Source organism: Oncorhynchus gorbuscha, unplaced genomic scaffold (genome assembly GCF_021184085.1).
Source record: "Oncorhynchus gorbuscha isolate QuinsamMale2020 ecotype Even-year unplaced genomic scaffold, OgorEven_v1.0 Un_scaffold_993, whole genome shotgun sequence".
NCBI lineage: Eukaryota > Metazoa > Chordata > Actinopteri > Salmoniformes > Salmonidae > Oncorhynchus > Oncorhynchus gorbuscha.
The window spans coordinates 147674-175000 of NW_025745913.1; the positions used below are offsets into that span (position 1 = coordinate 147674).

General features: G+C 45.8%; 1 protein-coding gene across 1 annotated transcript in view; it reads right to left on the minus strand.

Moving 5' to 3' along the window:
• Positions 1–27327, minus strand: part of LOC124020930 (ryanodine receptor 2-like) — a gene marked incomplete at its 5' end in the record, with an annotated part of 193375 nt that overhangs the window by 108868 nt on the left and 57180 nt on the right. The window contains 6 exon segments of the mRNA XM_046336241.1: positions 1877–1972; positions 5851–5892; positions 5895–5985; positions 17068–17251; positions 20927–21048; positions 26508–26672. Coding sequence (XP_046192197.1) covers positions 1877–1972; positions 5851–5892; positions 5895–5985; positions 17068–17251; positions 20927–21048; positions 26508–26672 — 700 coding nt within the window.

Sequence of the window (27327 nt, forward strand, 5' to 3'; positions counted from 1 at the left end):
AGAACATGCTCACAGAGATATATGTTTGTATGGTGTTAGATATGGGGCATGTTAGGCGTTTCATAACTCTGGTGGAATGAGTGGCCACCCTGCTCTTCTCTAGCTTTCATCCACCTACGTACACGCTCAGAGGAGAGGAGAGGAGAGGAGGGGAGAGGAGGGGAGGAGGGGAGGGGAGGGGAGGGGAGGGGAGGGGAGGGGAGAGGAGAGGAGGGGAGGAGGAGGAGAGGAGGGGAGAGGAGAGGAGAGGGAGAGGAGAGGGAGAGGAGGGGGAGGGGAGGGGAGGGATGGGGAGAGGAGGGATGAGGGGGAGGAGAGGAGAGGGAGAGGAGAGGAGGGGAGGGAGGGGAGGGGACGGGAGAGGAGAGGAGAGGAGAGGAGAGGAGAGGAGGGAGGGGAGAGGAGGGGAGGGGAGGGGAGAGGAGAGGAGAGGAGGGGGAGGGGAGAGGAGAGGAGAGGAGAGGAGAGGAGAGGAGAGGAGAGGAGGGAGAGGAGGGGAGGGGAGGAGACGGGAGAGGAGAGGAGAGGAGAGGAGGGGAGGGGAGGGGGAGGGAGAGGAGAGGAGAGGAGAGGAGAGGAGAGGAGAGGAGAGGAGAGGAGAGGAGAGGAGAGGAGAGGAGAGGAGAGGAGAGGAGAGGAGAGGAGAGGAGGAGAGAGGAGGAGAGGGAGGAGAGGAGGGGAGAGGAGAGGAGAGGGGAGGGGAGAGGAGAATCAACACCTACGTACACGCTCAGAGGAGAGGAGAGGAGAGGAGGAGAGGAGGAGAGGAGAGGAGGGGAGAGGAGTGGAGTGGAGAGGAGTGGAGAGGAGGAGAGGAGAGGAGGAGAGGAGAGGAGAGGAGGAGGGGAGAGGAGGGGAGGGGAGGGAGAGGAGGGGAGAGGAGGGGAGGGGAGGGGAGGGGAGAGGAGAGGAGAGGAGGGAGAGGAGAGGAGAGGAGAGGAGAGGAGAGGAGAGGAGAGGAGAGGAGAGGAGAGGAGAGGAGAGGAGAGGAGAGGAGAATCCACACTGCAGCCAACACTTTGCGGCAGGAAGTAGAAATGGGGAAAAAAATCTGTTTTGTTCTATATCTCCCTCTCTCCCTACTCATCCTCTCTCTCTCTCCCTCCTCATTCTGCCTCCCTCCTCCTCCTCTCTCCCTTCACCTCCTCCCCCTCCTCCTCCTCTGTCTCTCTCCCTCCTCCTCATCCTCTGTCTCTCTCTCCCTCTCATTCCCTCTCTCCCTCTCATTCTCTCTCTCTCTCTCCCTCCTCATTCTCTGTCTCTCTCTCTCTCCTCATTCTCTCTCTCCCTCCTCATTCTCTGTCTCTCTCTCCCTCCTCATTCTCTGTCTCTCTCTCCCTCCTCATTCTCTGTCTCTCTCTCCCTCCTCATTCTCTGTCTCTCTCTCTCTCCTCATTCTCTGTCTCTCTCTCCCTCCTCATTCTCTGTCTCCCTCTCCCTCCTCATTCTCTGTATCTCTCTCTCTCCTCATTCTCTCTCTCCCTCCTCATTCTCTGTCTCTCTCTCTCTCCTCATTCTCTCTCTCCCTCCTCATTCTCTGTCTCTCTCTCCCTCCTCATTATCTGTCTCTCTCTCCCTCCTCATTCTCTGTCTCTCTCTCCCTCCTCATTCTCTGTCTCTCTCTCCCTCCTCATTCTCTGTCTCTGTCTCTCTCCCTCCTCATTCTCTGTCTCTGTCTCTCTCTCCCTCCTCATTCTCTGTCTCTGTCTCTCTCTCCCTCCTCATTCTCTGTCTCTCTCCCTATCCCCTCTCTCTATTCTCTCTTGCTATACTGTAACAGTGATACTACTGCAGATTGTCTATGCTGCTGCAACAGTGATATGTGATAATGCCGTACAGGAGGGTCAAAAGGATATATTGATTATAGATCACATACCAGACGAGGCCTCCAGTCTCTCCAACCGGCTGATCAACCAATCCAACGAGCCGGAGAACTGGGCACAATTCTTCCTGTTGCCCCTTATCAAGGCAGCTAGAGGACAAGAGGGAGGAGAGGAAAGGAAGAGAGAGTGAAAGATTGAGAGAGGGATACAGTGACATTGTGAGAGAGATCAAGGGAGAAAGGGATGGAGAGAGATACAGAGAGTGAAGAGAGAGATCAAGGGAGAAAGGGATGGAGAGAGGGATACAGAGAGTGAAGAGAGAGATCAGGGGAGAAAGGGATGGAGAGAGGGATACAGAGAGTGAAGAGAGAGATCAAGGGAGAAAGGGATGGAGAGAGGGATACAGAGAGTGAAGAGAGAGATCAGGGGAGAAAGGGATGGAGAGAGGGATACAGAGAGTGAAGAGAGAGATCAGGGGAGAAAGGGATGGAGAGAGGGATACAGAGAGTGAAGAGAGAGATCAGGGGAGAAAGGGATGGAGAGGGATACAGAGAGTGAAGAGAGAGATCAGGGGAGAAAGGGATGGAGAGAGGGATACAGAGAGTGAAGAGAGAGATCAAGGGAGAAAGGGATGGAGAGAGGGATACAGAGAGTGAAGAGAGAGATCAGGGGAGAAAGGGATGGAGAGAGGGATACAGAGAGTGAAGAGAGAGATCAGGGGAGAAAGGGATGGAGAGAGGGATACAGAGAGTGAAGAGAGAGATCAAGGGAGAAAGGGATGGAGAGAGGGATACAGAGAGTGAAGAGAGAGATCAGGGGAGAAAGGGATGGAGAGAGGGATACAGAGAGTGAAGAGAGAGATCAGGGGAGAAAGGGATGGAGAGGGATACAGAGAGTGAAGAGAAGGAGAAACGTTACATGAGGGAACAGACTTTAAAATCAGAACAGGTTTGACAAGCAGTGGATTCCCTTGGCTCCAGTACAGTCATTAGAATACATTAGTGTGGAGAGAGCAAGAGAGACAGACGGAGACACATCTAGCTTCAGGTGCAGCATCTGGAGCTTCTAGAGGGGATGAGGGAGCAACGAGGCAGCATCTGAAGTTTCTAGAGGGCTGAGGGAGCAACGAGGCAGCATCTGGAGCTTCTAGAGGGCTGAGGGAGCAACGAGGCAGCATCTGGAGCTTCTAGAGGGCTGAGGGAGCAACTAGGCAGCATCTGGAGCATCTAGAGGGCTGAGGGAGCAACGAGGCAGCATCTGGAGCTTATAGAGGGCTGAGGGAGCAACGAGGCAGCATCTGGAGCTTCTAGAGGGCTGAGGGAGCAACGAGGCAGCATCTGGAACTTCTAGAGGGCTGAGGGAGCAACGAGGCAGCATCTGGAGCATCTAGAGGGCTGAGGGAGCAACGAGGCAGCATCTGGAGCTTCTAGAGGGCTGAGGGAGCAACGAGGCAGCATCTGGAGCTTCTAGAGGGCTGAGGGAGCAACGAGGCAGCATCTGGAGCTTCTAGAGGGCTGAGGGAGCAACGAGGCAGCATTTGGAGCTTCTAGAGGGCTGAGGGAGCAACGAGGCAGCATCTGGAGCATCTAGAGGGCTGAGGGAGCAACGAGGCAGCATCTGGAGCTTCTACAGGGCTGAGGGAGCAACTAGGCAGCATCTGGAGCATCTAGAGGGCTGAGGGAGCAACGAGGCAGCATCTGGAGCATCTAGAGGGCTGAGGGAGCAACTAGGCAGCATCTGAAGCATCTAGAGGGCTGAGGGAGCAACGAGGCAGCATGGAACCATTATCATCAGTTAGGGTTGAGGGAGCAACGAGGAGGCAGCACATGGCAGAAGGCCAGCTGCCGCTTTAAGCAGCAGTCAGTCAGCCAGTCAGTTAATCAGCCAGTCAGTTAATCAGCCAGTCAGTTTATCATCAGTTAGGGTTGAGGGAGGGAGCAACGAGGCAGCATGGAACCATTATCATCAGTTAGGGCTGAGGGAGCAACGAGGCAGCATGGAACCATTATCATCAGTTAGGGCTGAGGGAGCAACGAGGCAGCATGGAACCATTATCATCAGTTAGGGCTGAGGGCGCAACGAGGCAGCATGGAACCATTATCATCAGTTAGGGCTGAGGGAGCAACGAGGCAGCATGGAACCATTATCATCAGTTAGGGCTGAGGGAGCAACGAGGCAGCATGGAACCATTATCATCAGTTAGGGCTGAGGGAGCAACGAGGCAGCATGGAACAATTATCATCAGTTAGGGCTGAGGGAGCAACGAGGCAGCATGGAACCATTATCATCAGTTAAGGCTGAGGGCTGAGGGAGCAACGAGGCAGCATGGAACCATTATCATCAGTTAAGGCTGAGGGCTGAGGGAGCAACGAGGCAGCATGGAACCATTATCATCAGTTAAGGCTGAGGGACCAACGAGGCAGCATGGTGCAGTATAGCAGTATAGTGTGTTAATCAGCCAGTCAGTCAGCCACCATAGAGGGTAGTATAGTGTGTTAATCAGCCAGTCAGTCAGCCACCATAGAGGTAGTATAGTGTGTTAATCAGCCAGTCAGTCAGCCACCATAGAGGGTAGTATAGTGTGTTAATCAGCCAGTCAGTCAGCCACCATAGAGGGTAGTATAGTGTGTTAATCAGCCAGTCAGTCAGCCACCATAGAGGGTAGTATAGTGTGTTAATCAGCCAGTCAGTCAGCCACCATAGAGGGTAGTATAGTGTGTTAATCAGCCAGTCAGTCAGCCACCATAGAGGGTAGTATAGTGTGTTAATCAGCCAGTCAGTCAGCCACCATAGAGGGTAGTATAGTGTGTTAATCAGCCAGTCAGTCAGCCACCATAGAGGGTAGTATAGTGTGTTAATCAGCCAGTCAGTCAGCCACCATAGAGGGTAGTATAGTGTGTTAATCAGCCAGTCAGTCAGCCACCATAGAGGGTAGTATAGTGTGTTAATCAGCCAGTCAGTCAGCCACCATAGAGGGTAGTATAGTGTGTTAATCAGCCAGTCAGTCAGCCACCATAGAGGGTAGTATAGTGTGTTAATCAGCCAGTCAGTTAATCAGCCAGTCAGTCAGCCACCATAGAGGGTAGTATAGTGTACCAACTAGCAGACTGTTATTTAAGGTTTTATGCTGTGCTGCTGTTGATAATGTTTCCATCCCTCCTCTCCTCCCTCCTCTCCTCTACTCTCCTCCTCTCTCCTCTCCTCCCTCCTCTCCCTCGTCTCTCCTCTCTCCTCTCTCCTCTCCCTCATCTCTTCTACTCTCCTTCCTCCTCTCCCTCGTCTCTCTTCGCCCCCTTCCCTCCTCTCTTCTACTCTACTAGCCTCCTCTCCTTCCTCCTCTCCCTCGTCTCTCTTCCCTCCATCCCTCCTCTCCTTCATCTCTCCTCCCTCCTCTCTTCTACTCTCCTCCCTCCTCTCCCTCGTCTCTCTTCCCTCCATCCCTCATCTCTTCTACTCTCCTCCCTCCTCTCCTTCTGCCTCTCCCTCGTCTCTCTTCCCTCCATCCCTCCTCTCCCTCGTCTCTCCTCCCTCCTCTCTCCATTCCTCCTCTCTTCTCTCTCCTCTTATCTACTCTCCATCCCTCCTCTCCATCCCTCCTCTCTCCATCCCTCCTCTCCTCCCTCCTCTCCATATCCCTCCTCTCCATCCCTCCATCCCTCCTCTCCATCCCTACTCTCTCCATCCCTCCTCTCCTCCCTCCTCTCCATATCCCTCCTCTCCTCCCTCCTCTCCCTCGTCTCTCTTCCCTCCATCCTCCATTCCTCCTCTCCATCCCTCCTCTCTCCATCCTCCTCTCCTCCCTCCTCTCCCTCGTCTCTCTTCCCTCCATCCCTCCTCTCCATCCCTCCTCTCTTCCTCCCTCCTCTCCTCTCTCTCTCCTCCTCCTAGTAACAGTTCTGTGCTGCGGGGGGGAAGTCAGGCCCCCTGTGTAAGCGGTGTTAGTGTACAGGAGGAGCTGTGGGAGAACTGGACGGCGTGCGTTTCTAAAGGCCCTGAGGTTGCAGTATTCAGCTGCTCCACTCCTCACCCAGGAGCTCATATAACGAGTTCAGGGTAGATCTCCAGGCCTCCCGGCCTCCCTCCCCGCCACCTCAGCAAAATGAGCCGCGCTGCTGTACACGTGGAGACGATCGATACACTCCAACACCAGGTTTATCATCCCCTGGGGAGAGGGGGAGGGAGGGGGGGGGAGAGGGAGGGAGGGAGAGGGGGAGGGAGGGAGGGAGGGAGAGAGGAGGGAGAGAGAGAGAGAGGGAGGGGGAGAGAGGGAGGGTGGGAGGGAGGGAGAGAGAGAGAGGAGGGGGAGAGAGGGAGGGTGGGAGAGAGGGAGGGAGAGGGAGGGGAGAGAGAGAGAGGAGGGGGAGAGAGAGGGAGAGGGAGGGAGGGGGGGAGGGAGGGAGGGGAGAGAGAGAGGGACGGGGGGAGGGAGGGAGGGAGAGTGGCGTGGGGAGAGCGAGGGAGAGAGAGGGAGGGGGAGGGGGAGGGGGGGGAGGGAGGGAGGGAGAGAGGAGGGAGAGAGAGAGGAGGGGAGAGAGGGAGGGTGGGAGGGAGGGGAGAGAGAGAGGAGGGGGAGAGAGGAGGGGGGAGGGAGGGAGGGAGGGAGGGAGGGAGGGAGGAGGGAGGGAGGGAGGGAGGGAGGGAGGGAGAGGGAGGGAGGGAGGGAGGGAGGGAGAGGAGGGGGAGAGAGGGAGGGTGGGAGAGGGGGGGAGGGAGGGAGGGGGGGGGGGGGGGAGAGGGAGGGGAGAGGGAGAGAGGAGGGGGAGAGAGGGAGGGTGGGAGGGAGGGAGGGAGGGAGAGAGAGAGGGAGGGGGAGAGAGGGAGGGTGGGAGAGAGGGAGGGAGGGAGAGAGGGAGGGAGAGGGAGGGGAGAGAGAGAGAGGAGGGGAGAGAGAGGGGAGAGGGAGGGAGGGGGGAGGGAGGGGAGAGAGAGAGGGAGGGGCGAGAGGGAGAGAGGGAGGGAGGGAGAGTGGGCGTGGGGGAGCGAGGGAGAGAGGGGGGAGGGGAGAGTGGGAGGGAGGGAGGGGTGAGGGAGAGGGAGGGGAGAGAGAGGAGGGGGAGAGAGGGAGGGTGGGAGGGAGGGAGGGAGAGAGAGAGAGGAGGGGGAGAGAGGGAGGGTGGGAGAGGGGAGGGTTTGAGGGAGGGAGGGAGGGAGAGAGAGGGAGGGAGGGAGGGAGGGAGGGAGGGAGGGAGGGAGGGAGGGAGGGAGGGGGAGGGAGGGAGGGGGGGTTGGGAGGAGAGGGAGAGAGAGAGAGAGAGAGGGAGGGAGGGAGGGAGGGAGGGAGGGAGGGAGGGAGGGAGAGAGAGTGGCGTGGGGGGAGCGAGGGGAGAGAGAGAAGGGGGGAGAGGGGAGGGAGGGAGGGAGGGAGGGAGGGAGGGAGGGAGGGAGGGAGGGAGGGAGGGAGGGTGAGAGAGAGAGAGAGTCATGTTATACATATCATAGTGTATCCTCATACATTGTGTATCATAGTGTATCCTCATACATTGTGTATCATAGTGTATCCTCATACATAGAGTATCATAGTGTATCATAGAGTATCCTCATACATAGTGTATCATAGTGTATTATAGTGTATCATAGTGTATCCTCATACATAGAGTATCATAATGTATCATAGTGTATCCTCATACATAGTGTATCATAGTGTATCATAGAGTATCCTCATACATAATGTATCATAGTGTATCATAGTGTATCCTCATACATAGTGTATCATAGTGTATCCTCATACATAGTGTATCATAGTGTATCCTCATACATAGTGTATCATAGTGTATCATAGTGTATCATAGTGTATCCTCATACATAGTGTATCATAGTGTATCATAGTGTATCCTCATACATAGTGTATCATAGAGTATCCTCATACATAGTGTATCATAGTGTATCATAGATTATCCTCATACATAGTGTATCATAGTGTATCCTCATACATATTGTATCATAGAGTATCCTCATACATAGTGTATCATAGTGTATCCTCATACATAGTGTATCATAGTGTATCCTCATACATAGTGTATCATAGTGTATCCTCATGCATAGTGTATCATAGTGTATCATAGAGTATCCTCATACATAGTGTATCATAGTGTATCCTCATACATAGTGTATCATAGTGTATCATAGTGTATCCTCATACATAGTGTATCATAGTGTATCCTCATACATAGTGTATCATAGTGTATCATAGTGTATCCTCATACATATAGTATCATAGTGTATCATAGTGTATCCTCATACATAGTGTATCATAGTGTATCCTCATACATATTGTATCATAGAGTATCCTCATACATAGTGTATCATAGTGTATCCTCATACATAGTGTATCATAGTGTATCCTCATACATAGTGTATCATAGTGTATCCTCATGCATAGTGTATCATAGTGCATCATAGAGTATCCTCATACATAGTATATCATAGTGTATCCTCATACATAGTGTATCATAGTGTATCATAGTGTATCCTCATACATAGTGTATCATAGTGTATCCTCATACATAGTGTATCATAGTGTATCATAGTGTATCCTCATACATAGTATATCATAGTGTATCCTCATACATATTGTATCATAGAGTATCCTCATACATAGTGTATCATAGAGTATCCTCATACATAGTGTATCATAGTGTATCATAGTGTATCCTCATACATAGAGTATCATAGTGTATCATAGAGTATCCTCATACATAGTGTATCATAGTGTATTATAGTGTATCCTCATACATAGAGTATCATAGTGTATCATATAGTATCATCATACATAGTGTATCATAGAGTATCCTCATACATAATGTATCATAGTGTATCATAGTGTATCCTCATACATAGTGTATCATAGTGTATCCTCATACATAGTGTATCATAGTGTATCCTCATACATAGTGTATCATAGTGTATCCTCATACATAGTGTATCATAGTGTATCCCCATACATAGTGTATCATAGTGTATCCTCATACATAGTGTATCATAGTGTATCCTCATACATAGTGTATCATAGAGTATCCTCATACATAGAGTATCATAGTGTATCATAGAGTATCCTCATACATAGTGTATCATAGTGTATCATAGTGTATCCTCATACATAGAGTATCATAGTGTATCATAGAGTATCATCATACATAGTGTATCATATAGTATCCTCATACATAATGTATCATAGTGTATCATAGTGTATCCTCATACATAGTGTATCATAGTGTATACTCATACATAGTGTATCATAGTGTATCCTCATACATAGTGTATCATAGTGTATCCTCATACATAGTGTATCATAGTGTATCATAGTGTATCATAGTGTATCATAGAGTATCATAGTGTATCCTCATACATAGTGTATCATAGTGTATCCTCATACATAGTGTATCATAGTGTATCATAGTGTATCCTCATACATAGTGTATCATAGTGTATCCTCATACATAGTGTATCATAGAGTATCCTCATAGTGTATAGTGTATCATAGTGTATCCTCATACATAGTGTATCATAGTGTATCCTCATACATAGTGTATCATAGTGTATCCTCATACATCATAGTGTATCATAGTGTATCCTATCATAGAGTATCATAGTGTATCCTCATACATAGTGTATCATAGTGTATCCTCATATACATAGTGTATCATAGTGTATCCTCATACATGTATCCCCATACATAGTGTATCATAGAGTATCCTCATACATAGTGTATCATAGTGTATCCTCATACATAGTGTTTCATAGAGTATCATAGAGTATCCTCATACATAGTGTATCAAAGTGTATCATCATACATAGTGTATCATAGTGTATCCTCATACATAGTGTATCATAGTGTATCATAGAGTATCCTCATACATAGTGTATCATAGTGTATCATAGTGTATCATTGTGTATCCTCATACATAGTGTATCATAGTGTATCATAGTGTATCCTCATACATAGTGTATCATAGTGTATCATAGTGTCCTCATACATAGTGTATCATAGTGTATCCTCATACATAGTGTATCATAGTGTATCCTCATACATAGTGTATCATAGTGTATCATAGTGTATCATCATACATAGTGTATCCCTCATACATAGTGTATCATAGTGTATCATAGTGTATCCTCATACATAGTGTATCATAGTGTATCATAGTGTATCCCTCATACATAGTGTATCATAGTGTATCATAGTGTATCCTCATACATAGTGTATCATAGTGTATCCTCATACATAGTGTATCATAGTTGTATCATAGTGTATCCTCATACATAGTGTATCATAGTGTATCCTCATACATAGTGTATCATAGTGTATCCTCATTAGTGTATCATACATAGTGTATCATAGTGTATCTCATACATAGTGTATCATAGTGTATCCCCATACATAGTGTATCATAGTGTATCCTCATACATAGTATCATAGTATCCTCATACATAGTGTATCATAGTGTATCATAGTATATCATACATAGTGTATCATAGTGTATCTCATACATAGTGTATCATAGTGTATCCCCATACATAGTGTATCATAGTGTATCATAGTGTATCCTCATACATAGTGTATCATAGAGTATCCTCATACATAGTGTATCATAGTGTATCATAGTGTATCCTCACAAATAGTGTATCATAGTGTATCATTGTGTATCCACATACATAGTGTATCATAGTGTATCCTCATACATAGTGTATCATAGTGTATCATAGTGTATCATAGTGTATCCTCATACATAGAGTATCATAGTGTATCATAGTGTATCCTCATACATAGTGTATCATAGTGTATCATGTGTATCCTCATACATAGTGTATCATAGTGTATCATTGTGTATCATCATACATAGTGTATCATAGTGTATCCTCATACATAGTGTATCATAGTGTATCCCCATACATAGTGTATCATAGTGTATCCTCATACATAGTGTATCATAGTGTATCCTCATACATAGTGTATCGTCATACATAGTGTATCATAGTGTATCCTCATACATAGTGTATCATAGTGTATCCCTCATACATAGTGTATCATAGTGTATCCTCATACATAGTGTATCATAGTGTATCCTCATACATAGTGTATCATAGTGTATCCTCATACATATCCTCATACATAGTGTATCATAGTGTATCCTCATACATAGTGTATCATAGTGTATCCTCATACATAGTGTATCATAGTGTATCCCCATACATAGTGTATCATAGTGTATCCTCATACATAGTGTATCATAGTGTATCCTCATACATAGTGTATCATAGTGTATCCTCATACATAGTGTATCATAGTGTATCATAGTGTATCCTCATACATAGTGTATCATAGTGTATCATATGTATCCTCATACATAGTGTATCATAGTGTATCATAGTGTATCCTCATACATAGTATCATCATACATAGTGTATCATAGTGTATCATAGTGTATCTCATACATAATGTATCATAGTGTATCATAGTGTATCCTCATACATAGTGTATCATAGTGTATCATAGTGTATCTCATACATAGTGTATCATAGTGTATCCTCATACATAGTGTATCATAGTGTATCATAGTGTATCCTCATACATAGTGTATCATAGTGTATCATAGTGTATCCTCATACATAGTGTATCATAGTGTATCATAGTGTATCCTCATACATAGTGTATCATAGTGTATCCTCATACATAGTGTATCATAGTGTATCCTCATACATAGTGTATCATAGTGTATCCTCATACATAGTGTATCATAGTGTATCCTCATACAGTGTATCATAGTGTATCCTCATACATAGTGTATCATAGTGTATCCTCATACATAGTGTATCATAGTGTATCATAGTGTATAGAGTATCATAGTGTATCCTCATACATAGTGTATCATAGTGTATCCTCATACATAGTGTATCATAGTGTATCATAGTGTATCATAGTGTATCATAGTGTATCCCCATACATAGTGTATCATAGAGTATCCTCATACATAGTGTATCATAGTGTATCCTCATACATAGTGTTTCATAGAGTATCATAGAGTATCCTCATACATAGTGTATCAAAGTGTATCATCATACATAGTGTATCATAGTGTATCCTCATACATAGTGTATCATAGTGTATCATAGAGTATCCTCATACATAGTGTATCATAGTGTATCCTCACAAATAGTGTATCATAGTGTATCATTGTGTATCCTCATACATAGTGTATCATAGTGTATCATAGTGTATCCTCATACATAGTGTATCATAGAGTATCATAGTGTATCATAGTGTATCATAGTGTATTCTCATACATAGTGTATCATTGTGTATCCTCATACATAGTGTATCATAGTGTATCATAGTGTATCATAGTGTATCCTCATACATAGTGTATCATAGTGTATCATAGTGTATCCTCATACATAGTGCATCATAGAGTATCATAGTGTATCATAGTGTATATACATAGTGTATCATAGTGTATCCTCATACATAGTGTATCATAGTGTATCATAGAGTATCCTCATACATAGTGTATCATAGTGTATCCTCATACATAGTGTATCATATTGTATCATAGTGTATCCTCATATATAGTGTATCATAGTGTATCCTCATACATAGTGTATCATAGTGTATCCTCACACATAGTGTATCATAGTGTATCCTCATACATAGTGTATCATAGTGTATCATAGTGTATCATAGTGTATCATAGTGTATCATAGAGTATCATAGTGTATCCTCATACATAGTGTATCATAGTGTATCATAGTATATCATAGTGTATCCTCATACATAGTGTATCATAGTGTATCCCCATACATAGTGTATCATAGTGTATCATAGTGTATCCTCATACATAGTGTATCATAGAGTATCCTCATACATAGTGTATCATAGTGTATCATAGTGTATCCTCACAAATAGTGTATCATAGTGTATCATTGTGTATCCACATACATAGTGTATCATAGTGTATCCTCATACATAGTGTATCATAGAGTATCCTCATACATAGTGTATCATAGTGTATCATAGTGTATCCTCATACATAGTGTATCATAGTGTATCATGTGTATCCTCATACATAGTGTATCATAGTGTATCATTGTGTATCATCATACATAGTGTATCATAGTGTATCCTCATACATAGTGTATCATAGTGTATCCCCATACATAGTGTATCATAGTGTATCCTCATACATAGTGTATCATAGTGTATCCTCATACATAGTGTATCATAGTGTATCCTCATACATAGTGTATCATAGTGTATCCTCATACATAGTGTATCATAGTGTATCCTCATACATAGTGTATCATAGTGTATCCTCATACATAGTGTATCATAGTGTATCCTCATACATAGTGTATCATAGTGTATCCCCATACATAGTGTATCATAGTGTATCATAGTGTATCCTCATACATAGTGTATCATAGTGTATCATAGAGTATCCTCATACATAGTGTATCATAGTGTATCATAGAGTATCCTCATACATAGTGTATCATAGTGTATCCTCATAGAGAATCCTCATACATAGTGTATCATAGTGTATCATAGTGTATCATAGTGTATCATAGTGTATCCCTCATACATAGTGTATCATATCCTCATACATAGTGTATCCTCATACATAGTGTATCATAGTGTATCCTCATACATAGTGTATCATAGTGTATCCTCATACATAGTGTATCATAGTGTATCATAGTGTATCCCCATACATAGTGTATCATAGTGTATCCTCATACATAGTGTATCATAGTGTATCATAGTGTATCCTCATACATAGTGTATCATAGTGTTTCATAGAGTATCATAGAGTATCCTCATACATAGTGTATCAAAGTGTATCCTCATACATAGTGTATCATAGTGTATCCTCATACATAGTGTATCATAGTGTATCATAGAGTATCCTCATACATAGTGTATCATAGTGTATCCTCACAAATAGTGTATCATAGTGTATCATTGTGTATCCTCATACATAGTGTATCATAGTGTATCATAGTGTATCCTATAGTGTATCATAGAGTATGCATAGTGTATCATTTTGTATCATAGTGTATCATACATAGTGTATCATACATTCTAAGTATGGGTGGTCCCGGGGATCGTATCCCTGGCGTTATCATAGTGTATCATAGTGTATCCTCATGCTCTACCAACTGAGCTACAGGACCACCATAGTGTATCATAGAGTATCATAGTGTATCATAGTGTATCATAGTGTATTCTCATATATAGTGTATCATTGTGTATCCTCATACATAGTGTATCATAGTGTATCATAGTGTATCATAGTGTATCATAGTGTACCATAGTGTATCCTCATACATAGTGTATCATAGTGTATCATAGTGTATCCTCATACATAGTGTATCATAGAGTATCATAGAGTATCATAGTGTATCATAGTGTATTCTCATACATAGTGTATCATAGTGTATCATAGAGTATCCTCATACATAGTGTATCATAGTGTATCATAGTGTATCCTCATACATAGTGTATCATATTGTATCATAGTGTATCCTCATATATAGTGTATCATAGTGTATCCTCATACATAGTGTATCATAGTGTATCCTCATACATAGTGTATCATAGTGTATCCTCATACATAGTGTATCATAGTGTATCATAGTGTATCATAGTGTATCATAGAGTATCATAGTGTATCCTCATACATAGTGTATCATAGTGTATCATAGTGTATCATAGTGTATCATAGTGTATCATAGTGTATCCTCATACATAGTGTATCATAGTGTATCCTCATACATAGTGTATCATAGTGTATCATAGTGTATCCTCATACATAGTGTATCATAGTGTATCCTCATACATAGTGTATCATAGAGTATCATAGTGTATCATAGTGTATCCTCATACATAGTGTATCATAGTGTATCCTCATACATAGTGTATCATAGTGTATCATAGTGTATCATAGAGTATCATAGTGTATCCTCATACATAGTGTATCATAGTGTATCCATATACATAGTGTATCATAGTGTATCATAGTGTATCATATTGTATCATAGTGTATCATAGAGTATCCCCATACATAGTGTATCATAGTGTATCATAGTGTATCCTCATACATAGTGTATCATAGTGTATCATAGTGTATCATAGTGTATCCTCATACATAGTGTATCATAGTGTATCCTCATGTATAGTGTATCATAGTGTATCATAGTGTATCCTCATACATAGTGTATCATAGTGTATCATAGTGTATCCTCATGCATAGTGTATCATAGTGTATCATAGTGTATCATAGAGTATCCTCATACATAGTGTATCATAGTGTATCATAGTGTATCCTCATACATAGTGTATCAGAGTATCATAGTGTATCATAGAGTATCCTCATACATAGTGTATCATAGAGTATCATAGTGTATCATAGTGTATCATAGAGTATCCTCACACATAGTGTATCATAGAGTATCATAGTGTATCCTCATACATAGTGTATCATAGTGTATCCTCATACATAGTGTATCATAGTGTATCATAGAGTATCATAGTGTATCCTCATACATAGTGTATCATAGAGTATCCTCATACATAGAGTATCATAGTGTATCCTCATACATAGTGTATCATAGTGTATCCCCATACATAGTGTATCATAGTGTATCCTCATACATAGTGTATCATAGAGTATCCTCATACATAGTGTATCATAGTGTATCCTCATACATAGTGTATCATAGTGTATCCTCATACATAGTGTATCATAGTGTATCATAGTGTATCCTCATACATAGTGTATCATAGTGTATCATAGTGTATCCTCATACATAGGGTATCATAGTGTATCATAGTGTATCATAGTGTATCATAGTGTATCCTCATACATAGAGTATCATAGTGTATCATAGTGTATCATAGTGTATCCTCATACATAGAGTATCATAGTGTATCATAGAGTATCATAGTGTATCATAGTGTATCATAGAGTATCCTCATACATAGTGTATCATAGAGTATCCTCATACATAGTGTATCATAGAGTATCCTCATACATAGAGTATCATAGTGTATCCTCATACATAGAGTATCATAGTGTATCATAGAGTATCCTCATACATAGTGTATCATAGAGTATCCTCATACATATTGTATCATAATGTATCATAGTGTATCCTCATACATAGGGATGTGATCTGTAGTGTCATGACTGCTCTCTAACAGGAGAGACAGGGATGTGATCTGCAGTGTCATGACTGCTCTCTAACAGGAGAAACAGAGAAACAGGGATGTGATCTGTAGTGTCATGACTGCCTTCTAACAGGAGAGACAGAGAAACAGGGATGTGATCTGCAGTGTTATGACTGCTCTCTAACAGGAGAGACAGAGAAACAGGGATGTGATCTGCAGTGTTATGACTGCTCTCTAACAGGAGAGACAGGGATGTGATCTGCAGTGTTATGACTGCTCTCTAACAGGAGAGACAGAGAAACAGGGATGTGATCTGCAGTGTTATGACTGCTCTCTAACAGGAGAGACAGAGAAACAGGGATGTGATCTGTAGTGTTCTGACTGCTCTCTAACAGGAGAGACAGAGAGACAGGGATGTGATCTGCAGTGTTCTGACTGCTCTCTAACAGGAGAGACAGGGATGTGATCTGCAGTGTTATGACTGCTCTCTAACAGGAGAGACAGGGATGTGATCTGCAGTGTTATGACTGCTCTCTAACAGGAGAGACAGAGAGACAGGGATGTGATCTGTAGTGTTCTGACTGCTCTCTAACAGGAGAGACAGGGATGTGATCTGCAGTGTTCTGACTGCTCTCTAACAGGAGAGACAGGGATGTGATCTGTAGTGTTCTGACTGCTCTCTAACAGGAGAGACAGGGATGTGATCTGCAGTGTTCTGACTGCTCTCTAACAGGAGAGACAGGGATGTGATCTGTAGTGTTCTGACTGCTCTCTAACAGGAGAGACAGGGATGTGATCTGTAGTGTTATGACTGCTCTCTAACAGGAGACACAGGGATGTGATCTGTAGTGTTCTGACTGCTCTCTAACAGGAGAGACCGAGAAACAGGGATGTGATCTGTAGTGTTCTCACTGCTCTCTAGATTGAAACACTAAAATATCCCCGGACAGGAAGAGATGGAGGAACGTAATCAAGGCTTTACGCACCACTTGGCACGATGAGGCCTAAGTAAGTAAATGGCAGTTTTGTGATGCTCTTCCCCCTGTCCCTACAACCCCCAGCATGCTCTTTGTTCTCTACCTCTTCCTGGAAGAGGTTCTGTCGGTTCTTTAGGGCTCGGAGGCGGTTCTGTTTGTCCTCGTGCTCCAGGTGCTCGTCAGGAGGCTGGAAGTAGCCAATCAGATCCTGCAGACTCAAACTGACCGACTCGATCGGCAGGTCGAGGGTCGAGGTCTTTCCTTTTTTACTGAGGGTGTCCAGACCCCTGGAACACAGAGAGAGACGTTACTGAGGGTGTCCAGACCCCTGGAACACAGAGAGAGACGTTACTGAGGGTGTCCAGACCCCTGGAACACAGAGAGAGACGTTACTGGGGGTGTCCAGACCCCTGGAACACAGAGAGAGACGTTACTGAGGGTGTCCAGACCCCTGGAACACAGAGAGAGACGTTACTGGGGGTGTCCAGACCTCTGGAACACAGAGGGAGACGTTACTGAGGGTGTCCAGACCCCTGGAACACAGAGAGAGACGTTACTGGGGGTGTCCAGACCCCTGGAACACAGAGAGAGACGTTACTGAGGGTGTCCAGACCCCTGGAACACAGAGAGAGACGTTACTGAGGGTGTCCAGACCTCTGGAACACAGAGAGAGACGTTACTGGGGGTGTCCAGACCCCTGGAACACAGAGAGAGACGTTACTGGGGGTGTCCAGACCCCTGGAACACAGAGAGAGACGTTACTGGGGGTGTCCAGACCCCTGGAACACAGAGAGAGACGTTACTGGGGGTGTCCAGACCCCTGGAACACAGAGAGAGACGTTACTGAGGGTGTCCAGACCCCTGGAACACAGAGGGAGACGTTACTGGGGGTGTCCAGACCCCTGGAACACAGAGAGAGACGTTACTGGGGGTGTCCAGACCCCTGGAACACAGAGAGAGACGTTACTGGGGGTGTCCAGACCCCTGGAACACAGAGAGAGACGTTACTGGGGGTGTCCAGACCCCTGGAACACAGAGAGAGACGTTACTGGGGGTGTCCAGACCCCTGGAACACAGAGAGAGACGTTACTGAGGGTGTCCAGACCCCTGGACGTTGACTCAGATGTAAAGTGTCTCATTTCACATATTGATCCAACGGTTCGATTGATCCAACTTAAGTGTAAAGTCAAGGTTTCCGCAGCGTCTGTGGAGTCTACTGTATCTGTCTGTGGAGTCTACTGTATCTGTCTGTGGAGTCTACTGTATCTGTCTGTGTAGTCTACTGTATCTGTCTGTGTAGTCTACTGTATCTGTGTAGTCTACTGTATCTGTGTAGTCTACTGTATCTGTGTAGTCTACTGTATCTGTGTAGTCTACAGTATCTGTGGAGTCTACTGTATCTGTCTGTGTAGGCTACTGTATCGGTCTGTGGAGTCTACTGTATCTGTGTAGGCTACTGTATTGGTCTGTGTAGTATACTGTGTCTGTCTGTGTAGTCTACTGTGTCTGTCTGTGTGGGCTACTGTATCTGTATGTGTAGGCTACTGTATCTGTGTGTGTAGGCTACTGTATCTGTGTGTGTAGGCTACTGTATGTGCGTGTAGGCTACTGTATCTGTGTAGGCTACTGTATCTGTGTAGGCTACTGTATCTGTGTAGGCTACTGTATCTGTGTGTGTGTATCCCCATGTTTCACCTAGAGGAGTGTGCACGGTGTATCCCCATGTTCCACCTAGAGGAGTGTGTATCACCTAGAGGAGTGTGTATCACCTAGAGGAGTGTGTATCCCCATGTTCCACCTAGAGGAGCATGTATCCCCTAGAGGAGTGTGTATCCCCATGTTTCACCTAGAGGAGTGTGTATCCCCATGTTCCACCTAGAGGAGTATGTACGGTGTGTCTCCATGTTTCACCTAGAGGAGTGTGTATCACCTAGAGGAGTGTGTATCCCCATGTTTCACCTAGAGGAGTGTGTATCCCCATGTTCCACCTAGAGGAGTGTGTATCCCCTAGAGGAGTGTGTGCGGTGTATCCCCTAGAGGAGTGTGTATCCCCATGTTTCACCTAGAGGAGTGTGTATCCCCTAGAGGAGTGTGTATCCCCATGTTCCACCTAGAGGAGTGTGTGCGGTGTATCCCCTAGAGGAGTGTGTATCTCCATGTTCCACCTAGAGGAGTGTGTATCTCCATGTTTCACCTAGAGGAGTGTGTATCTCCATGTTCCACCTAGAGGAGTGTGTATCACCTAGAGGAGTGTGTATCCCCATGTTTCACCTAGAGGAGTGTGTATCTCCATGTTCCACCTAGAGGAGTGTGTATCCCCATGTTCCACCTAGAGGAGTGTGTATCCCCATGTTCCACCTAGAGGAGTGTGTATCTCCATGTATCCCCTAGAGGAGTGTGTATCTCCATGTATCCCCTAGAGGAGTGTGTATCCCCATGTTCCACCTAGAGGAGTGTGTATCTCCATGTATCCCCTAGAGGAGTGTGTCGCCATGTATCCCCTAGAGGAGTGTGTATCTCCATGTATCCCCTAGAGGAGTGTGTATCCCCATGTTCCACCTAGAGGAGTGTGTACGGTGTATCCCCATGTTTCACCTAGAGGAGTGTGTACGGTGTATCCCCATGTTTCACCTAGAGGAGTGTGTGCGGTGTATCACCTAGAGGAGTGTGTGTCCCCATGTTCCACCTAGAGGAGTGTGTACGGTGTGTCCCCTAGAGGAGTGTGTGTCCCCTAGAGGAGTGTGTATCTCCATGTCCCACCTAGAGGAGTGTGTACGGTGTATCACCTAGAGGAGTGTGTACGGTGTATCCCCTAGAGGAGTGTGTGCGGTGTATCCCCTAGAGGAGTGTGTATCTCCATGTATCCCTAGAGGAGTGTGTATCTCCATGTATCCCCTAGAGGAGTGTGTATCTCCATGTATCCCCTAGAGGAGTGTGTATCTCCATGTATCCCCTAGAGGAGTGTGTATCCCCATGTATCCCCTAGAGGAGTGTGTATCTCCATGTATCCCCTAGAGGAGTGTGTACGGTGTATTCCCTAGAGGAGTGTGTATCCCCTAGAGGAGTGTGTATCTCCATGTTCCACCTAGAGGAGTGTGTATCCTCTAGAGGAGTGTGTATCCCCTAGAGGAGTGTGTATCCCCTAGAGGAGTGTGTATCCCCATGTATCCCCTAGAGGAGTGTGTATCCCCATGTATCCCCTAGAGGAGTGTGAATCTCCATGTTCCACCTAGAGGAGTGTGTATCCCCATGTATCCCCTAGAGGAGTGTGTATCCCCATGTTCCACCTAGAGGAGTGTGTATCCCCATGTTCCACCTAGAGGAGTGTGTATCCCCATGTTGCACCTAGAGGAGTGTGTATCCCCATGTATCACCTAGAGGAGTGTGTACGGTGTATCCCCTAGAGGAGTGTGTATCTCCATGTTCCACCTAGAGGAGTGTGTATTCCCTAGAGGAGTGTGTATCCCCATGTATCCCCTAGAGGAGTGTGTATCCCCTAGAGGAGTGTGTATCCCCATGTATCCCCTAGAGGAGTGTGTATCCCCTAGAGGAGTGTGTACGGTGTATCCCCTAGAGGAGTGTGTATCCCCTAGAGGAGTGTGTATCCCCTAGAGGAGTGTGTACGGTGTATCCCCATGTATCACCTAGAGGAGTGTGTACGGTGTATCCCCATGTATCACCTAGAGGAGTGTGTACGGTGTATCCCCATGTATCACCTAGAGGAGTGTGTACGGTGTATCCCCATGTATCACCTAGAGGAGTGTGTACGGTGTATCCCCTAGAGGAGTGTGTATCCCCATGTATCACCTAGAGGACTGTGTACGGTGTATCCCCTAGAGGAGTGTGTATCCCCATGTATCCCCTAGAGGAGTGTGTGCGGTGTATCCCCTAGAGGAGTGTGTATCCCCTAGAGGAGTGTGTGCGGTGTATCCCCTAGAGGAGTGTGTACGGTGTATCCCCACCTGATGAATCGGTTGAACAGGAAGACGGTACTGCGTATGACCCGTGCGGTACGGGACTCCTCGTGTTGTGAGCGGGACAGGGTCAACCCATCGTCCATGTGACCCTCGTGGTGCATGATGGCCTGAAACAGACACATTGTCACGTTCTGCAGACGCCGAGACAGAACGGGAGAGGTTTTCTGACACGGTTAGCTTTCACACTGTTAGCTTAGCATTGAGACAGAACGGGAGGTTTCTGACACTGTTAGCTTAGCATTGAGACAGAACGGGAGGTTTCTGACTGTTATCTTTGACACTGTTAGCTTAGCATTGGGACAGAACGGGAGGTTTCTGACTGTTATCTTTGACACTGTTAGCTTAGCATTGAGACAGAACGGGAGGTTTCTGACTGTTATCTTTGACACTGTTAGCTTAGCATTGAGACAGAACGGGAGGTTTCTGACACTGTTAGCTTAGCATTGAGACAGAACGGGAGAGGTTTTCTGACACAGTTAGCTTAGCATTGAGACAGAACGGGAGGTTTCTGACACGGTTAGCTTTCACACTGTTAGCTTAGCATTGAGACAGAACGGGAGGTTTCTGACACTGTTAGCTTAGCATTGAGACAGAACGGGAGGTTTCTGACTGTTATCTTTGACACTGTTAGCTTAGCATTGGGACAGAACGGGAGGTTTCTGACTGTTATCTTTGACACTGTTAGCTTAGCATTGAGACAGAACGGGAGGTTTCTGACTGTTATCTTTGACACTGTTAGCTTAGCATTGAGACAGAACGGGAGGTTTCTGACACTGTTAGCTTAGCATTGAGACAGAACGGGAGAGGTTTTCTGACACAGTTAGCTTAGCATTGAGACAGAACGGGAGGTTTCTGACACTGTTAGCTTAGCATTGAGACAGAACAGGAGGTTTCTGACTGTTGTAACTTTAATGTGTTTGAGTTAATGTTTAAGTTCATTCTTTGAGCTGAGATATTTGAGATAATTCTTTAGATTTATTTGCATATGTAATTGTATTGGGTTGTGTTGAATTGTGCTTTTTGACTGCAAGTCCCAGAATGCCTTGCGAGAGGAATGAGTGATAACGCGCCAATTATGTGCAGGTGTTTAGTGATTGTGGCTGACTTTCCGTCAGCATATTACCTGCATTGCTCTGTACCACAACCATTGTTGTTAAATGTAACGTAAACAAGTATTCTTACTAAAAGAAGCTTTCTTATCAAAACCGACGTCCCGAGTCATTACTAAGAAGTTAGCAAATCTAAGACTGACACTGTTAGCTTAGCATTGAGACAGAACGGGAGAGGTTTTCTGACACAGTTAGCTTAGCATAATGGCTACGCCCAAAACATCATTACACCACACTGCAAATTCACACAACTCAGAGGTTAAACTGAACCTCTCTCATCAGAACATGTCCCTCACTGAAAACCCACCTTGCTGAATAGAGAAATGTCACATCCGCAAACAGGCAGACAGAACGGCTGGCTCTTTGACACTGTTAGCTTAGCATAATAATGCTAATGGTTTTATTCATCAGAATGAGTGTGTTTCTGACACTGTTAGCTTAGCATAATAATGCTAATGGTTTTATTCATCAGAATGAGTGTGTTTCTGACACTGTTAGCTTAGCATAATAATGCTAATGGTTTTATTCATCAGAATGAGTGTGTTTCTGACACGGTTAGCTTAGCCTAATGGCTTTAATTATATGATATAAGCGTAGCTTAATGGTTTAATTCCAGCGAGACAGCCTGGAGCTGATTGAGAAGAGCTCGTTAGAAAGACATTTATAAAAGTCTGTGAGTCATAACTGCTCCTGCTAGACGCCAGGATTGTTAGTCGACCGGCTGAGGAAACCATGGAGACGAGCTGAGACCAGACACCTTCTCCTGGGGACCAGGCTGGGTCCTACAGCATCCTCTCTATAGACCAGATAACTTCTCCTGGGGACCAGGCTGGGCCGTACAGCATCCTCTCTATAGACCAGATAACTTCTCCTGGGGACCAGGCTGAGCCCTACAGCATCCTCTCTATAGACTAGATAATCTCCACCCAGCACAGCCAGAAGAGGACTGGCCACTCCTCATAGCCTGGTTCCTCTCTAGGTTTCTTCCTAGGTTTTGGCCTTTCTAGGGAGTTTTTCCTAACCACCGTGCTTCTACACCTGCGTTGTTTGCTGTTTGGGGATTTAGGCTGAGTTTCTGTACAGCACTTTGAGATATCAGCTGATGTAAAAAGGGCTTCATAAATACATTTGATTGATTGATTGACTGGGGACTCAGAAGGGTCCTATACCTATTCCCTATGAAGTGCACTACTTTTGAACAGAGCCCTATGAGCCCTGGTCAGAAGTAGTGCCCTATGAAGGGCACTAATGTTAATAGGGTTGAATCTGGGAACGCAGGCTGTGTTTTAGATCTTCTGATGAGGTGAGGTTCACCTCTCGTGCTGCAGGCTGATGTCCACTCCTCTTCCCACATGTTGTTACGTTACAGCCTTATTCTAAAATGGATGACATTTTTAAATGGTTCCTAATTAATCTACACACAATACCACATAATGACAAAGCGAAGAAAAACATTAGAAATGTTTGGAAATGTATTCAAAATAAAACAAAACGGAAATATTAAACAGAAATACCTTATTTACATAAGTATTCAGACCCTTTGCTATGAGACTCTAAATTGAGCTCAGGTGCATCCTGTTTCCATTGATCATCCTTGAGATGCTTCTACAACTTGATTGGAGTCCGACTGTGGTAAATTAATTTGAGTGGACATGATTTGGAAAGGTACACATCTGTCTATATAAGGTCCCACAGTGCATTTTCAGAGCAAAAACCAAGCCATGGGGTTGAAGGAGTTGTCCGTAGATCTCAGAGACAGGATTGTGTCGAGGCACAGATCTGGGCAAGAGTACCAATACATTTCTGCAGCATTGAACAATCTCAGAGACAGTGACCTCCATCATTCTTAAATGGAAAAAGTGTGGAACTACCAACACTCTTCCTAGATCTGGCCGTCCGGACAAACTGGGCAATCGGGGGAGAAGGGCCTTGGTCAGGGAGGGGACCAAGAACCCGATGGTCACTCTGACAGAGCTCTAGAGTTCCTCTGTGGAGATGGGAGAAGCTTTATGGTAGAGTGACCAGATGGAAGCCAGTCCTCAGTAAAAAAACACATGACAGCCCTCTTGGAATTTGCCAAAAGGCACCTAAAGACTCTCAGACCGTGAGAAACAAGATTCTCTGCTCTGATGAAACCAAGATTGAACTCTTCGGCCTGAATGCAAAGCATCACGTCTGGAGGAAACCTGGCACCATCCCTTCGGTGAAGCATGGTGGTGCTTCGGGGTTTTTAGGATCTCAGACTGGGGTGAAGGTTCACCTTCCAATAGGACAACGACCCTAAGCACACAGCCAAGACAACGCAGGAGTGGCTTTGGACAAGTCTCTGAATGTCCTTCTGTGGCCGAGCCGGAGCCCGGACTTGAACCTGAAAATATCTGTGCAGCGACGCTCCCCATCCAACCTGACAGAGCTTGAGAGGATCTGCAGAGAAGAATGAAACTCCCCATCCAGCCTGACAGAGCTGGAGAGGATCTGTAGAGGAGAATGGGAGAAACTCCCCATCCAGCCTGACAGAGCTGGAGAGGATCTGTAGAGGAGAATGGGAGAAACTCCCCATCCAGCCTGACAGAGCTTGAGAGGATCTGTAGAGGAGAATGAAACTCCCCATCCAGCCTGACAGCTGGAGAGGATCTGTAGAGGAGAATGGGAGAAACTCCCCATCCAGCCTGACAGAGCTGGAGAGGATCTGTAGAGGAGAATGGGAGAAACTCCCCATCCAGCCTGACAGAGCTTGAGAGGATCTGTAGAGGAGAATGAAACTCCCCATCCAGCCTGACAGAGCTGGAGAGGATCTGTAGAGGAGAATGGGAGAAACTCCCCATCCAGCCTGACAGAGCTGGAGAGGATCTGTAGAGGAGAATGGGAGAAACTCCCCATCCAGCCTGACAGAGCTTGAGAGGATCTGTAGAGGAGAATGAAACTCCCCATCCAGCCTGACAGAGCTGGAGAGGATCTGTAGAGGAGAATGGGAGAAACTCCCCATCCAGCCTGACAGAGCTGGAGAGGATCTGTAGAGGAGAATGGGAGAAACTCCCCATCCAGCCTGACAGAGAGGATCTGTAGAGGAGAATGGGAGAAACTCCCCATCCAGCTTGACAGAGCTGGAGAGGATCTGTAGAGGAGAATGGGAGAAACTCCCCATCCAGCCTGACAGAGCTGGAGAGGATCTGTAGAGGAGAATGGGAGAAACTCCCCATCCAGCCTGACAGAGCTTGAGAGGATCTGTAGAGGAGAATGAAACTCCCCATCCAGCCTGACAGAGCTGGAGAGGATCTGTAGAGGAGAATGGGAGAAACTCCCCATCCAGCCTGACAGAGCTGGAGAGGATCTGTAGAGGAGAATGGGAGAAACTCCCCATCCAGCCTGACAGAGCTTGAGAGGATCTGTAGAGGAGAATGAAACTCCCCATCCAGCCTGACAGAGCTGGAGAGGATCTGTAGAGGAGAATGGGAGAAACTCCCCATCCAGCCTGACAGAGCTGGAGAGGATCTGTAGAGGAGAATGGGAGAAACTCCCCATCCAGCCTGACAGAGAGGATCTGTAGAGGAGAATGGGAGAAACTCCCCATCCAGCTTGACAGAGCTGGAGAGGATCTGTAGAGGAGAATGGGAGAAACTCCCCATCCAGCCTGACAGAGCTGGAGAGGATCTGTAGAGGAGAATGGGAGAAACTCCCCATCCAGCCTGACAGAGCTGGAGAGGATCTGTAGAGGAGAATGAAACTCCCCATCCAGCCTGACAGAGCTGGAGAGGATCTGTAGAGGAGAATGGGAGAAACTCCCCATCCAGCCTGACAGAGCTGGAGAGGATCTGTAGAGAAGAATGGGAGAAACTCCCCATCCAGCCTGACAGAGCTTGAGAGGATCTGTAGAGGAGAATGGGAGAAACTCCCCATCCAGCCTGACAGAGCTGGAGAGGATCTGTAGAGAAGAATGGGAGAAACTCCCCAAATACAGGTGAGCCAAGTTTGTAGCGTCCTACCCAAGAAGACTCTAGGATGTGATCGCTGCCAAAGGTGAATTTCTAAAAACTTTATTTTGCTTTGTCATTATGTTGTATTGTGATGTCATTATGGTGTATTGTGATGTCATTATGTAGTATTGTGATGTCATTATGGGGTATTGTGATGTCATTATGGGGTATAGTGATGTCCTTATGGGGTATTGTGATGTCATTATGGGGTATTGTGATGTCATTATGGGGTATTGTGATGTCATTATGGGGTATAGTGATGTCCTTATGGGGTATTGTGATGTCATTATGGGGTATTGTGATGTCATTATGGGGTATTGTGATGGCATTATGGGGCATTATGGGGTATTGTGATGTCATTATGGGGTATTGTGGGTCAGAGGAGCAGAGAAGAGAGGAGACAGTGATGTGCTGTACCGTATGGTAATGGTCATGCTGTACTGTATTGTGGGTCAGAGGAGCAGAGAGGAGAGGAGACTGTACCTTCCTCTGCACGCCGCCCATTCGTGCACACTTAGCGTCCATGGCCTGGTAGGTGAGCCACAGACAGGTGTCCACGTGTTGGATATAACACACGGAGTCCCCATACTTGATATCAGGAACACCCATACCATCCACCTCCTTCTTTGGCCCCAAGTCCAGCTTTTCCTGGACAAAGGAATGGAGATGAGACATGATGATTAATGAACATCATTTATAATAACAGGGACAGGGGGTTGTAGTTCGGTATGAAGCACAGCTGAGTGCCAGCAATGTATTAGATGTGATATATTCATTATTAACAGACTGTAGTGCAGAATGTCCCCTGGTCTCTCTCTCTCTCTCTCTCTCTCTCTCTCTCTCTCAGTAGAGGACAGACAGATGCACAGAGCTGTAGGAACCAGTTGAGGACAGCTAGATGCAGAGAGCTGTAGGAACCATGAGAGGACAGCTAGATGCAGAGAGCTGTAGGAACCATTAGAGGACAGCTAGATGCAGAGAGCTGTAGGAACCAGTAGAGGACAACGAGATGCAGAGAGCTGTAGGAACCATTAGAGGACAGCTAGATGCAGAGAGCTGTAGGAACCAGTAGAGGACAGCTAGATGCAGAGAGCTGTAGGAACCAGTAGAGGACAGCTAGATGCAGAGAGCTGTAGGAACCATTAGAGGACAGCTAGATGCAGAGAGCTGTAGGAACCAGTAGAGGACAACGAGATGCAGAGAGCTGTAGGAACCAGTAGAGGACAGCTAGATGCAGAGAGCTGTAGGAACCAGTAGAGGACAACGAGATGCAGAGAGCTGTAGGAACCATTAGAGGACAGCT